Consider the following 16,175-nt stretch of genomic DNA (forward strand, 5'->3'; position numbering starts at 1 on the left):
CATTATTTCATTAATTGCATTACAAATTTTCAATAATTTCATTACGTTACAAAATGCGTATCGGATAATGCATAGTGCTTCAAGTTCTTTATAAAAACGTTTTTCAAAATTTTTATACTTACATATATATGGCCGATCGAAGAGAACGGACAAAAGTTGACACTTCAAAAACACAGAAACACATAAAGAAAGGACACTCACAAAAACTCGCAGACGTTTCAGCGGTGCGCTTTCATCAAGATTTTATATACATAAGACGGCGAAGCTGGATCTGGGGGTTCTAGGGTGCGTAGCCCGTAATTTAACGTAATCAACAATGTCCCCTTCAGCGAACTGTGAAAGAAGGATGTGTTCTGTGAATTATTTAGTTTAAAAAATAGAGAAAATAATTTTTCAGATACGCGGATGGTTGCGGCTAGGTGAATCTGTTTCGCAGTCCTCCTTGTTGGCACGGAGGGGCAGGTTGGAATGAGTGGCTACGATTGCGACTTATGTTCAAGGGTGATGTAGCGGTGGAGAGGATCAAGGCGCCGAGGGATTTCGACAGAATGGCCTACGACTAGGGTATATATACCGCGTGCAGGGGAAGGTCTATCGTAATAGTTTGATTCCGGACGTTGTGTGCGCTTGGCGGACGGAAGAGCTTCTACTGTGATTCGGCTGAGAATTCAAGACTCCACATTATTGTTTTATCCGTGTTAACGAGTTATCAAGCGTTACAGAGTACGCTTACGTAAGTCAGGTTTTTGTGATAAAAATCACAAATCGACATGGCATCAGGAATGGCCGCTGGCTTACCTTGGAGCTATCGTGAGCTGATGGAGAAGGCTGGTGAGTGTATTTGTCCAAAAAAAAAGTAGGGAACGCGAGGAATTGTGGGTAAGGTTTACGCTAATCTCACCCAAAAGAGTGTTCACAGCAGGCATGATTACTTTTTAATTCCGTTAAAAAATACGATATTATGTTAAATTGCTAATTTACAACTACTTTGTAACATTTTTAACCTATGAGTAACAATAATAATTTGCATTCCTGTAATAAATTAGAAGTACAAGTACTTTTATGTTTACTATATATATACTTACCCTTGTGGAAATTACCTATGAGGTTAATCCACGAGAACGAATAGTTTGATTTTTTAAATATACAGTTGAAGCACAATTTATTGCTAGAAAATAGTGGATGCTTAGCACCCTTTTTGCAGGGGAAGGAGTAGCACAGTTATTTTGGGTAGCCTTGTGTGTTCACACGACCGACGGTATTAGCCAAGGCGTGTTTTATTTTTTTTTAATTTATGTAAATTACTGCACTTTAACCATCGCCCGATAGTAACAATGATATTGAGCTTTTTCTCGTCGATTGTATTTTCTACTCTAATAAAATCTTTCCCACGCTTAAGTCGTAAGGAACTCTACTAAGCACTCGCACTAGTGCACTTAAAGCTGCACTGATGTCGAGTCTTAAGTAAATGCTTGGGTAGTTCGATATATTTGTTGATTTAGTGAATAAACGTAGGTATCGCATTTATGCAATATAAAATTAATCCCAAGCTTCTATATTTTTGTAATTTCCAAATTATTCCAGAGAAGTAATAATGGCATAGGTATTATTTGGGAACTCTTCAAAAGGAAAATAGATTTGATGTTCGCGGAAAGTTCCTAAAATGTTAGTAGTTAACTCATTACATTTCTTTTACACCTGTATATAAAGCAAATATTTTTATATATGTCTTATGAATATGAATTTTATTTAATTTTATAGTTGTAGCAATGCCTCCCTCTGTGCCTAAAGGGTGGTAAGAAGGTTTTAAGGATTGGAGGGGGCGAGTTTTTCTTCCTCGTTCATTGTATTTTCCGTTCTAATAAAATATTTTCTTCGCTTAAGCCATATTAAACTCATCCTTCAGTGCACTGAAAGTTACTCTGATATAGAATTACGTGAGGTCACATGGTTAAGATTCAAAGGCAGGGCATTTAAAATAAGGCCCATAAGCACCTTAATTTCCTTTTCATTTGTTAAGTATTATGAATGGTAATGTCTGTTACTTTTTTTCATTAAAAATTATTTTTTTTTGCAAATAGTAAATTCCGTTAAGCATCGATAGGGATGTCAGCAAATAGGAACAAACGCATATTCTCGAGTAGAAATCGCAAGTTAATTCAATCATATTGAAATATTATTACTATCATCATCATCATTATTGAACATAGTAAGAAACACAAAGGACACCTATAGTAAAAAATAATACATTGATTCTAATATCATACAACTAGCAATTGAACAATGACCCAGATAACCCAATTTAAATCACTCCATAAAATACATTAATTATAATATCATAAGGCGCCATGCGCACGATTTGGACTGCTCGTCGCATAATATGCTCGGCAGTCCATACCACCATGTCCGTATAGTCCACAAATTTCCACAGGAAATAATGACGCCTCGGTAGCTTAACTGGCTAAAGCACTCGGCCGGAATCCGAGGGATCCGGGTTCGAATCCCGGTCAAGGCGGATGTGGATTTTTCGCACCACCAATTGTTTACAAAGATGGAAATATTTTCCCCGAGCAATATGCGAACAAAAGGAGGAAGTTGAAATTGAAATAAACACGAGGCTAGCCATACAGCGTAACGAGATTAGAGGCTGTTAACCGAAGGTCAATTAGTGTTTTTAATGATTGCTGTAATCTAGATTAATGCGGATGTAGAGGTATTTCGATTTGCATAAATATGGGGTCTAACTCCTTAGTTACAGAGCTATGGCAAAGAAAACATTTTTAATACACTTTTCAGTTACCATAAAAACGTTTTTTCTTGGTATTCAGATTCTTCGACAATTTAAATAATAATTTCGATTTTTAAGGATATGAAATAATTAAAGGTTGACGAAAATGTACGATTGTAATTGCCTGAGTCGATACATGTGCAAATGAAATGAATCTGTGGAAGGAGTCCTAGTTTCTGTGTCATTCGTGTAATCCAACTAAAACGCTGTTGAACCTTCATCCTGTGAGTTTCTTTCTTATATGATGTATTCCGCGATTTGGTGGAGGACGTTTTGGATTCATCAAGAACTAGCCTGCCGGACGATTCAAAAAGAGGACATGTTCGGTGAAATTCAGACGCGTGCAGAATCTACGCTGTCATTTGAAAATCATTAATGCACCTCTACTGGAGCAAATGAGTGGTATAATTCTGGCAAGTTTCTTGTTGTTTTATATTATAGATTTCCGCGAGTTAGCTCAACGGTTGGCTTATTTGTTCTCTTCGCTCAGTAAAAGTACCACCAAGTAATGGGTTTACTTTTTTACTTACATTGACTTGGTGTAACTCAGCAGTAAAATAACTTGATTAGAAAGGGTGATGTTTTTTCGACCATGCATGACACGCACTCACACGTGTGTGACACGTGAAAAAATGAAATAAAATATTCAGGCACAGAAAGAGTAACATAGTCGTTCGGCAATTACTGCCGATTTAAAGCGTGAAAAAATAAAATAAATGTTATGATAATTAGTTAGATAGGGGTTGGCATGTTTTCGCAAACTTGTTTCGTGAGCAAACCGGAAAGTATTCTCCACGTCATTGTAAGGCACTATCGGTATCCGATGTGTGATTAATATAAAAATGGAATGGCCTCCCACAGTGGCCATAACAGGCCGCAGGCCTTTTTCGGGGGGGGGCGAGCAAAGCGAGTATATATAAAGAAGTAGCACATTTTCGTCCAATCTTAATTATTTATTGCCCTCTAAAATCCAGAGTATTCAATAAAATGTCGAAAAGGATGCTTACCCAAGAGAAACGGTTGCCATCGTTACTACAAAGCGCATCCAAACAATGTTTGCGTTGCCATAGAACAGTAACTACGGAGTTGCGACCCCATGTTTATCGGACAAAAAATGCTTAAAATTGTCTCCCATACCACCTCCTAAAGAATTTCAGATTCATCCTGAAACAACCTGTATTTTTGCCAATTTTTTCCTAGACACGGAGTTACATGATCCGTTGCTTGATAATTGCTGCACTATTTCATGATGATGATGATGATGAGGCAGTTTTTTTGCTTCATCAAAGTTTGAATAAGGAGAAATTGAGCTCGACGGTCTCTAAGCAATACAATAAATCCCCTCAAAGGCTCTGAGGTTACAACCCAAGTTACCTTAGCGAGGTTTCCACAGCCTTGCAAAGGTTTCATTTATGTGGTGTTAATTTTTAGTGAGTGTTTTTGTAGTTACTTGCCATCCTTAGCAGGATCTCATTAGCTCTGCGAAGGATCGCAGGCAGTGTGTTTGCGGTGATAACACGGCATCCTTAAAGGGGTCCCATAAGCCCCACATAGGTTTCCCAGGTGAAAACCAAAGGTTACCTTAGCGAGGTCTATGTAGTAGGGTGGGCCGAAAAAAGGTTTTTCACAACACAACTCATTTGTGCCTAGGTAGGGTATCGTTTCGAAAATTCTATTTTGCGGGCTAATTTAAGTATAAAATAATATTAATTTTGATTGAATTTCTTTTTTTAGTAAAGTTTAAATTTATTTTTTTTACTATTAACATGCATCCGATCTTTAATATAATTCATTATCCCATATTTGCATAAAATTAGTCTTCATAACTGTCATCATCATCATCATCATCATCATTAGTCAACAATCCTAAGATTGGTTTGACGCAGCTCTCCATTTCTCTCTCCTATCCGCTAATCTCTTCATAGCTACATATTTATTCTCTTTTACATCCTTTATAACCTGTCCTATATAACTCATTCGGGGCCGTCCCTTGCCCTTTTTCCCTTCCACTTGTCCTTCCACGATTGTCTTCATCTGACCATCGTGCCTCAAAATGTGACCAACTAAGTTGTCCTTCATAACCGTTTGACTCTGAAATCAGCCTGAATTTTTGCAAAAACTTTTCAGCTCACCCTACTGTAAAGCCTTGCAAAGGCTTCATTCGGGTAGTGTGTCTGCGACTGTGGCAGTCCCTGGCGAGGAAGTAAAACTGCCACAGGAGGGTTGTTCGGGTAGAGTAGTTGTTTGATTTGGCGAGTGATGCCAAATTTTACGGTCATCAAAGCATGGTACTGGCATTATTATACACAGTGAAGCTAAGTTAACCCTAAGGCCATTTGCCCGTATGTGCTATGGCCCAGTAACACTGAAGTACTTGTCGCCATTAGTAAATAAAAAATATCCCCTGCTGGTGAAAGTAATATTTTTTGGGGAAATAAACTATTTTAAAGTAAAATTAAAGATTTATAGGTGGCAAACAATTGGAGAAAATTGCCTCTTAAAATTTAGAGCACCTTTTGAGTATTTTTTGTTTGGTTTGGGAAGAACATGAGACTTGTTATCTGTAAATTGCTACGATTTGTCTTATGTACGACTTATTCCATATTTCCGCTAAGAAGAGAGATTAACTTCAGTAGTTGCAGACGCAGAAGTAAAATAAAGACATGGGTGGCTCGGAAATGAGCAATTGTAGCTAAAGATAAGGAAATCATCAGTTGAAAAGGATTATGTCGGGTGTGGGAAATATATAAAATTCGCCAAGGATAATGCAATATAAATGGACCATATTCACCCCGAAAAATCGTCTGGTTTGGAAATTTGGCGAGGTCAGCATAGGAAAAATTCTCCTGGCAGGTAATTGATTGCAGTTTGGTCCATAACTTCAGCATTATTTTCGTTACTGAGGTGTAATAGACATTGCACATTGTAGATGAACGAGTTTTCAAGAATACGAGAGTCAAAAATATTTGTAATCCACCCATTCTATTCCTTTGTGCCTACATGAACAAAATATTGTTTTAAAATATCTTTTCTGAATACCAACGCTAACTATATAATTGTGGCAATGCCTCCCTACATACCAAGGGTGGTTTTGCCGGACCCGATAGACCGAGAGGTCTTGATTTATTTCTTATCGTGACATTTCTTTTGAAAATACTTCAAAGGTACCACACATCTTATTTATGGTTCTTAATGCCAAAACTTTCCTTTCTTCACTACGTAACATGGCTGCATGTATTTTTGTTTGAGTAAAGGAGAGAAAATGACAAATATCGTCAGACACAGAAGAGAAAAAACAATGATTATATTTTCAAATTTAACGATTACCAGTAAAACTTATTTAAATGTAATCATCAAAGATAAATCAATTGTTTTTACCTAAAATCAGTGGCATCACTGATAATTACAATCAAGTTAATATAGATTAAAATAGATTATAATCGAGTAAATAGGAAGTGATTGCGACTAGGGACTAAGCCTCATTGAAATCAATCTCTTCTATGATTGATATCATCATTTCCATCTTCTTTCCTTTCAGATGATCGAGTTGAAGACTGGTTTCTAATGAGCAGTCCTATTCCGCTTGCCTGTATAATTGCCACATATATTTGGTTCGTCAAGTATGCCGGACCAAAATGGATGGAGAACAAGGAGCCTTATGACCTTAGGAGGTTTCTCCAGTTCTACAACGTTTTGCAAGTGTGCTTCAACGGGTGGATCTTTTATGAGGCATGGCTGGAGTACAACTCTTCTTTCATTTTTATCGTTGCGAGGAGATGGCTCTTAGCGATTTGGATAATCGTTATTTTCCTAGTTCATTTGTTGAGTCTTGTGGACAGAATCGTGCGGGGAAATCCATAACATATTAACTATTATTAACGTTTCCTTTGTGTACTTAGACTATCAATATAATGTCCCATTTTATTGATCACAGTCTGATAATTGAAATATTCTTCATATAATCCTTTCGCTGTTATTCGAGGCGTTATTATACTACTACATTGACATTCAGGCGCGCCGACTTACAAAAAATATTGGGGGGGCCCAAACCGGGTATCTTGCCCCGTGACATTTTATAAGTAGTGAGTTTGAAGTTTTTTAAGCATTTTAGAAGAATCATATGATCAACATTAGAACCCTGATAACTCGATTCTTGATATCTGAACACTCCGGGGAAAATCGACAAGCCTGACACATTTTTTCCTCACACCCATAACGAATTTTTGAGGGGGCTCGGGCCCCCTCAGGCCCCATGGAGTCGGCGCCAATGTTGACATTTGTAATACTCTATCCTTTAAAATTTAAACTTTTTATTCCGTAAATGCTGTCACGCCTTCCATTGCATATATTTCCATTGTTGGTCTGATGAAATTTTGCGGTATGAACTAGGTAAGATGACTTTTGATCCTCAGATGCCGGTAGGGAACGTGTTGAAGACTTTTAAGAGAAAATTTAGCAAAAAATCAGCATTATCATTTTAAATTGAGAATACGAACGTCTTTCGACTCTCTCCACTTCCTCTAATGCTTGTAGCTATTTGAAGCATCCAACGGGCGGTAAGATACTTAAATTGCATTCTGCAGGAATTTAAGTACGAATCGGAGTTGCCGTAACCTTTTTTTGAACTCTGAACTCGGGTCTCAAGAAGAAATCCTCACCTTTCCACTGCTAAGGAATTTTTTTTAAACATTGGCATTGCATATTCTTAACTACTCACTAAATGGTTGTTATTTTGCAATTTTCAGAAGAATTGCAAACATTTCAGAAGCTTTGCATCTCTTAGAACTTTCCGTCTCACTTGTCTTAATGTTTACTAATGAAAACCATAATGAAACAAAATATTGCTAAAAGAAAAAGCTGGGTAAAAATTCCCAAATAAACCACCCGAGCGCAGAGCATTTGAATCGACTGTCTCAATGTGTACAAATGGACTTATTGTGCTTTACGTTAACTTTTCAGACACTGGTTCTGTGGACATTACACTATCATCCCCTCTCCTGTGCTCCTGTAGACTACAGCCGTCAACCATTCGCTTTGAAGGTCTGTTGTATCCACCACATATTTTATTAAGTGTATAATCACTGGTAAGTTAAGTATGTCCAGAAATAATAATAACTAGCAAGTTAAGGAATGCACGTTTTTAGCACAACGACAGTTCTTTTTCTACTGCAACAAAGTGATGCAGTTGGTGTGTAAATGCAATGTAATAGTTATTTTTTAATAATTATCTTAGAATGTAGGTAAATAAAAAAAATTTAAAGCAATTTTTGACAGTTTTGGTTTATTTTAAAACCGTACTCAGAGCTTGAAATGAAAATGGATATATAATTTAATTGATAAATAATAATTTTTTATCCATTTTCATTTTAAGCCAATAAAGAGCTCAGGAAAACAAAACATAAACGAGTTACATTTTTTTCAATAAATCTCACTCTTTTTTGTTATGGTGTATTAAGGAAAAATTTTCCGATTTCTTAATTAACGTAAAAAAATTTTTCTCCCTGTTGCATTATGCCAGTTTTTATTAGTGAAGTAATCAATGTGGGGAAAGTTATATTCCACAACGGTGGTGTCTAGTTAGTCGCTCCAAAGTGAAATTGATTTTATTTTCCTTTTCATTTGAAGGTGGCCTCTGTAGTTTGGTGGTACTTCATCGTAAAGTTGACGGAATTAACAGACACGGTGAGTACCGTGGAAGAAATCGCCAACTCTTTGCAAGTTGTCGATATATTAGAATTGTAAGCAAAGGTATTTTAGTTGACGCTTTAAAATTCCTGATTTACGCCGTCTTTCTTGCGATCCCAAACTTCTTTTTGAACTACAGCAGTTTGGCAATCCTTTATGTGTGGTTGCATACGCTTCGGGATGCCTGCCGGCGGAGCAAAAGTCGGAGTCTTGGCAACACTGTTCTCCATAAGGCCCGTACTATTACCCAAATGTTGAACGCTCAATATTTTTAATAACACAACGTGTGTACATTAATTTTACTGAAAATATAGCCTAACAGTTGAGAAATATAGTCCGAAACTTACCTTTTGTTCCAACTTATGATGGCACTTTATCCTATGCGTGAAAATTAATACTTGCTTAATTTCTACAGATAACCTTTGTTCTGAGGAAGAAAAAGAGCCAAGTTAGTAACCTGCATGTTATCCACCACAGCGTGATGCCGATGACTGCGTGGGCTGCAGCCAAGTTCGTTCCTGGTGAGTAAGATTACACTTACTTATCGAACTTAATATACTTACACTGACTTATCGAAGTCATTATGATTATCGAGTCATTGAGCTACGAGTCCAAACATCCCCCAGAAAACCAACCGTTTACACGGAAACCGTGAACATTATCATGAAATTCACACACACCCAGCTGGCACGAGCTCATGAGACCTCAAGACCCCTTTACATGATACATCAACACGTACAAAATAATATGTGAATGCATGGACAATTTTGGTGGACCGTGAGCGGAACATGTACGAATGCCTAAACCGAATTAGACCAAGTTCTATTTTCTGAACAAGCATTCGCACAAGTTGAGTGGTTAACAATGCATTTTTGCGTTCATTCACGCGCTTATACATTTAGAAATTAACTTCTACAGTTTATTGTACCGTGTAAGTAGGCCTTTAGGCAGCATATGTTTGTGTCGGTTTATGCTTAAACAAAAATCGTTCTATCGTCCGCCCTGATTCGTAAAGCCGTCGCTCCTGTCAACCCCAACCATATTTTTGACTTATTCCTGCACTAAAATAAGGTTTGCCACTTTCTTACTTCGTTTCTTTACTTCACATATTTTAACACCTTGGAAAATTCTTAGTGGTGTCAATTCTCTTTTGTATCCACATTTCATTATCATTTGCTTACCCATGAAGGTGGCTGTCTTTTTCCCTTTCTTTAGTTAGGCAGTCTTTACAAACATGGAACACTCTTATCGACCGGACACCATTGTTACCACAACATCAGTTTTACTATCAACACGTCTGTCATCTAACCAATGCCGTGTGGTTTTATAGGCACAAGAACGATATTACTATAACTTACATATTACTTTAATGGCGACTAGCTCTTGGATACATAACACATCATAGTCAACTAGATGAAACAATAGGGGGTAATAAATGGAATAATTACCTAGGATACAATTTGATCAACGCTTGAATATAATCAAATGACACTTACCTTTGTTAAGCACACTGTGGAAAAAACAAGTATCTTAACTTTAGAATAATACCAGCCAAAACCAATATTATACCCTTTTTCCTAACTAATGGCGGGTGATCTTGAACGCACTCGAGTTCAACCCACTCTTATAACCAATCATGGAAGAGTGGCAGGTGAAAGTGTGTAGGTGGCCGCAGTCACTCTACAACTTTCGTGCAGTGAACATCGCAATCGCCTCATACTGTTTTACAGATCGGTTTTATATTTTTGGCCTCACTCAATGCCTTGTGTATGTTTATATTTGCTGTTGATTTGCCAAAGATGAATCTTGTACTTGAACAATGCAAAAATGATTCTGTATCGTGAATTTATGTTTTTGAAATTTGCCGGTCAAATAAATATATATGCTTGATTTTGTTTTCCTTTGACAATCAAAATGTTTTGACCTTTTCGTCAAGTTAAATTTAGAAGCACACACACAGTCGAGTTCACCCGCGTGCCAAGGGGTATTATGTGATGTGGTATGGATATTTTGCAAGGGCTTGGATAGTGAACGTAATGTATACGGAAATGTAGTCATTTTTTTATTTTTCGAACGTGGTTGAGTTGAGCGCTGACTTGCATTACGAGAAGTAGCCGCGCTCTTTACCAGGGGCTTTGTCAGTGAAAATGGTATTATATAAAATAAAGTTTTGAGGTAATTCTGTGAAGTGCCATTGAATAAATTATTTAAACTTTGGGTTTGGTCAATATTTCTATCGTACAGGAGTAGTTCATGACGAGCAGTTCGATGGTGACGATCGAATTCGAATTATGTTCGCAGAAGAAACTACGGTTGCATAGCAACATATTCAATCTCTCATTTCCAGATTTAGATTCAGAAACTTCAAATTAATGCAATTTTCGAATTGCCAGCCACTGTTTTTCGAGTAACTTTGAGTCAAATATGTTTACTTGAACACCTCATTGTCCGTTGTTAATTATCTTCATGCGGTTCACAACGACTCTAATCCAACATAAATTAATTCATTGGGCACTCACTTAAAACATGTATTAATTTTCACCGTCGCGCAGTATAAAGTGAGCCCGGGCCCATAACCTGTGATTTTATAGGTACAAGAACGATACTCCTCTAACTTTCAAATAACTTTAATGGCAACTAGCTCATAGACACATAACATACCATAGTCAACAAGATGAAGGAAGAGGGAATGATAAATAAAATAATTGCCTAGTATACAGAAATTGGCTCAATGTAATCAACACATCAATATAATCCAATGACATGCCGTGTTTACCAGGTGTAACGTATGGAATATGTCTCTTTATGAGAAAGCAATCTGATTAGTCAAGAACAATATGAGAATTAATATTTTATATTAGGATTTTTATATTTTTTGCAATGTAATTTTTTATGTCGTTTTTCAGGTGGCCATACAACTTTCGGTGGATTTTTGAACTCTGGAGTCCACGTCGTTATGTATTCCTACTACTTCCTGTCCACTTTTGGGCCGGAGGTTCAGAAAATAATCTTCTGGAAGAGGTATCTCACATCGCTACAAATGGTAAAGAACTTATTGATTTAACAAAATAAGAAACACTACGCTAAGGTTTTAATTGATGGTCTTTGGATGGATTTAACTTCTGGTCACCATAAACTGTGGCACTTTTTACTTATGATTTTTGTGAATTTGATGAAAAATTTGGTGAGTGCTGCTCATTGCTGTAAACATATGAAGCATTGACATATTATGTACCAGTAGTAGACTCTAAAATTAATGGACTGCCAGGAGTGTACCACTTAAAAAAAAACTTCAAAGAACTTGGTCTTCTTTGTTATTGCTTAAAAACTTTTCTTTAAAATTATCTTTATATTTCCGCTAACCTGTAATAACTTGATGCATGGTTTTTTACCAGGAATCACCTAGAATACGAAAACATGAATCAGTAAAAATACCCCGGAAATTCGAGAATTTGCCTTTAAAAGAAGTTATTTTTCACAGTTTGCACCCATATTTTAGATTACCGCTCTAACTTCTTTCTTGTTAATTCGAGTCATAATGAGAAGAGGATATAACGAGGCATGAAGCTTAATAAATAGAATGCGATTAGTTCATTTCAATTTCTATATGAATAATTTAATACTAGGCGAGTGATTTTTCACTTGAGCACTCACTACCGCTGTCAGAATCAGTCCTGTTAAGTTGGGTCCCTTCCTTCCTATTCTTACACTCCTATGCATTCACTAACATTTGTTCAGACTCGCATAAAAACTATCATTTTCACTAGTGATAATTGATATAATTTATCTAACAAGAAGGAATTCTTTAGGCAAGAATTCCAACTATACCTACGACTTCATACTGGTAAAATATAATTCGAAACAAATTGTTTTTACAGTATTAATAATGTATCATTTCCACAATTTAATAAGTGTGGAAATTGTGCAACTACCTTTCATTCAAACCTGGGATAACTCTTGAATTCAATTTCGTTAAACCAGTTGACACCATGTTTACATTCTGGAAAATATTTTACCTTAAGTGATTTATGGATTATATTTATCATCCGTTTCGAATTTTCTCCTTCTCTCCAATGCAGTCCCACTTCCTCATCATTATGCTGCACTCAATTCTGATGCTGTTGCGCAGTGACTGTAATTACCCTAAGTCGTTTGCTACTTGGATAGTCTTTCAAGCCATCATGTTCTTTGTACTGTTCAATGGATTTTACAAGCAGCAGTACGGGAAGACTTTGGGCCTCAATGGTGCGCTCCGGGAAAAAGTGGTGAGTTACTTACTTGCTTAGCGTGGTAGTATATAATGGTGGAATGCCTTACTTGCAATCGCTGGTTCCGCATTTGAATTCCGATCCAGGAAAACTAATTTTTCTTTGTGAATTTCATCCTTTCATACATCTTGGTTTCAAAACTGGCATTTTTAATATTGAAGTAGCTAGTATTTTTCGCTCGGATTGTTTGCCGAGAAAAAGTAATACATTCTATTGATTCTGACATTTAAAACTTCCAGTTATATGTAGATTTTGACGCGATAGTGTAAAAATGTGCATTGACTTTAATTTATCGGCTAAGCTTTCACGGCCAATGTATCGTTTTCATCACTAATTAGGAAAATGCCCATTTTTTTGTATTTATTACCAGACTTCCCTTTTGTTTTTTTTTGCAATTCCTAACATTGGATTAATTTCATCCCCATAAGTCCATGATCTTATAGATTTTTTTTATTGTGATATTGTAAATTTAATGCAGAATATATCCACTAAAATACTCTAGGAATATGAACAATATTAATAATGTTAAATCAGGTGTCCAAATGGGAAGAGACTTCCGTATAGGAATCATCAAATCAAACATTACCTTAGGAGTTCACATTCAAAATAAAAGAACGTTTGTCATACCAGCCTGTCAAAAAATCATGAAATTTCTAACGCATTCAATTTGATATGTAAAATTAAATGTAAACACGGAACCAAGTATTTTTATTATAGTATCCACGTTAAATACATAATTATCAGATGATTTTTAAACAAATAATTTACGTCCGTAATTAGTTACCAGTCATTTAAACTCCTATGAAGCGCTTTCCTGTGTCAGTGTTTTCTTCACTTTCGCGAACTAACCTATGCCGTCGGCTGATGCACCAGAATACACACCAATTACTTTCACTATCAGTGGTTTTATGCAAAATTCACCGACGTAGACATTTTGAGAAAACCTTGATAAGAAGATAAAACAGCCGGATAAGCCGCACCTTGAATCTGTTGAGCACAATCTTCGAAGGACGAGTAGATGGCAAGTACGGAAAAGGAAGACCTCAAACGAAAAATTTGGAATATGTAAAGAAGGATGTGAAAGTGATGAAATACGTAGGAAGGAATAGATTACTCGATAGGAGAATTGAAAATTAACTTAGGTTAGTCGACCAGTGATGATGATGATGAGACATTTTTAGTGAACTCTATAAAGGTTTCCTTCAAATTTCCACTTTCAATATTGCCGTTAGTGTACCAGAGAAGTCATTATTTAATTATCCGTCATTTTTCTCAGTTAATAAAAATAATTTTTACCGAAAAAGAGGGCTTACATCATGACAATCGTATCTACAGGATTCCGATTTCGTCTACTTATTTAGCATGCTAAGTCATATTCCCGCTTTTCTTTGAGCATAGAATTAGCGGAAGAATTTTCCCGTTGGTTCTATTAATATTCATGCCCTTCAATTATGGCTGCCTCAGTTACTTTTAGACATGATATTCATTATCAATGAAACCAAATCTCAACATATCACTTTATGAATTACAAGCCAAAAATATTATATGATCGTTGTAGGTAAATTATGTAACCTTTTTCACTTGTCCATAAATGCTGAAAACTTAGGACGAAGTCTATATACATTAGTTTTATATGATTCTGACACAGCCGGCACAAAGGAAGGGTGAAGCCAGTAGCAAAACAAGGTGAGGCGCAAGGCATGGTCGTTTAAGTTATAACATTTTAGCGTGGGGAAGGTGAATGAAACCAACACAGTAAGAAACAGCGCTTTGTGAGTTTATAAAATTATTTACTAAAAAAATTATTTTAGTTGTCTTTATATCTCTTATACTAATATCATCTTTCGTAAAACATATTTTATCATATTTTTATATCATAGCAGTCATCATATCATATCATCATAACAAACATATTTTTCGTTGGTTTAAAGAAATTTGGTTGACAACTTCAGCTGAAATTCGGTCCTGATTTTTTTTTTTAAGACTTTTGCTTCTAGGGGGGGGGGGTGAGCTGCCCCTCTTGCCCCCCGCTGTGTACGCCTATGGCACAAAGTGCTGAAAAACATTAAATTTGTGGAGTATAAGCATTGAATTTTACACATCACGAGCGTGCTGTGCGCTTTTCCCGCTTCTTTTCAATGCAGGTCCACAGAGGGATAGGCGCGTTTCTAATTTTAAAATGTAGAAAAAAACATTGGAAGTAATTACACTATCCTCTGTTAAACGCATATGATGACTCATACCTACGTATCAGCAGGAGACTTGAACTTGATATTGTTGCAAATGAACAAATGTATCAGTTTGTGCGCCGTTAACGTCAGGAATATTTACCGGTTTTTGTTTTTTTGTTCTCTTTTGTTTTTTTTTATTATTTAAAAACCAATTTTAGGAAACAATAGCATTATTTGGGAAGTAAGATATGCCGTCGCATGTTCTCTGATAAATTCTGTGCATTTTAGAACCTCATTTGTAGAGTTTGGTTGCGTATAAGTTGAGAAAAAGGTATCTATACAGTAGAAATAATATAGAAGATTGTTACCAAATTTTCCCCATCAGCATCTAAAACCCCGCATATGAAAACAGAACCTTTTATAACATCATATGACTAAAGCATCGGTTTTGAATCATGCCTTTGCGTCGAAATCACGGACTTAGAATAATAGAACAAAACACTTTCGGCTCTCCTCTGAGAGCAAGGACGTGGCTTCAAGCTGCAATATCTTTCATTCGACCGCGGGGTGTAAAATTGTCACTCAGTCCGACCTTCCTTGTGTCCAGACCATGATTAATTTCTCTCCCTCTTCGTGTTGCAGAAATAAAAAGTGCGAGCCCACCTGATGGAGACGCTCGGCCAGTCGTGGAAATTTTGGGATCGCGTGCCTTGTCGCTGGGAGAGATGTCTTACCTCGCCATTCACGGCTCGTTCGGCATGGAAGATCAAACCATCGTCAAAATCAACCCGAGGACGGTTAATTTCTCAGCTGTCAGCCGCGAAGGTGATTTCCTTCCTCTTCCCTGTGTCTTACGAAAAAGTGACGGCCCTTTTTGTGTGCCAAAGACGATGACTGGTATATACAGTAGATTCCGTTTAATGGGTCAACCGGTTAGTTGGTGCAGCCGCTTTATTTGGGCAGATCTTGGAGAACAGAACCCAATAGAGGAATATCCCAGGGTATTCTCCGCTTAATTGGGACAGCATGCCGCTTCATTGGGCCATGAGTCGGCGACATAGACTCTATACTCGCGAGAAATTATTTTTTTTTATTTTCAGAATACTATTTCTTTATATTTACCTCCTTTGATTTACTCTTCTTTTTCACAGATGTTCCTATTCTTACCCTATTTTGAAAGTTCTTGTTGTTATACTATCCGCAATAGGATAGGACCTTTCTTTAATAGGACTTAGTAAAAGGCATACATTCAGTGTCGCCCGA

At 36.7% G+C, this 16,175-nt stretch overlaps 1 protein-coding gene across 1 annotated transcript; it reads left to right on the forward strand.

Annotated features, from left to right (window-relative positions):
• The first annotated feature begins 593 nt into the window (after positions 1–593).
• On the forward strand, positions 594–15,954 carry LOC124166941 (elongation of very long chain fatty acids protein-like). The gene is made up of 8 exons (XM_046544657.1): positions 594–831; positions 6,327–6,517; positions 7,748–7,828; positions 8,414–8,470; positions 8,889–8,994; positions 11,380–11,516; positions 12,553–12,738; positions 15,555–15,954. The coding sequence occupies exons 1-8, from the start codon at positions 771–773 to the stop codon at positions 15,558–15,560; spliced, it is 825 nt and encodes a 274-aa protein (XP_046400613.1). The 5' UTR covers positions 594–770; the 3' UTR covers positions 15,561–15,954.
• The last annotated feature ends 221 nt before the right edge of the window (positions 15,955–16,175 follow it).

This window comes from Ischnura elegans, chromosome 10 (assembly GCF_921293095.1).
Source record: "Ischnura elegans chromosome 10, ioIscEleg1.1, whole genome shotgun sequence".
Classification (NCBI taxonomy): domain Eukaryota; kingdom Metazoa; phylum Arthropoda; class Insecta; order Odonata; family Coenagrionidae; genus Ischnura; species Ischnura elegans.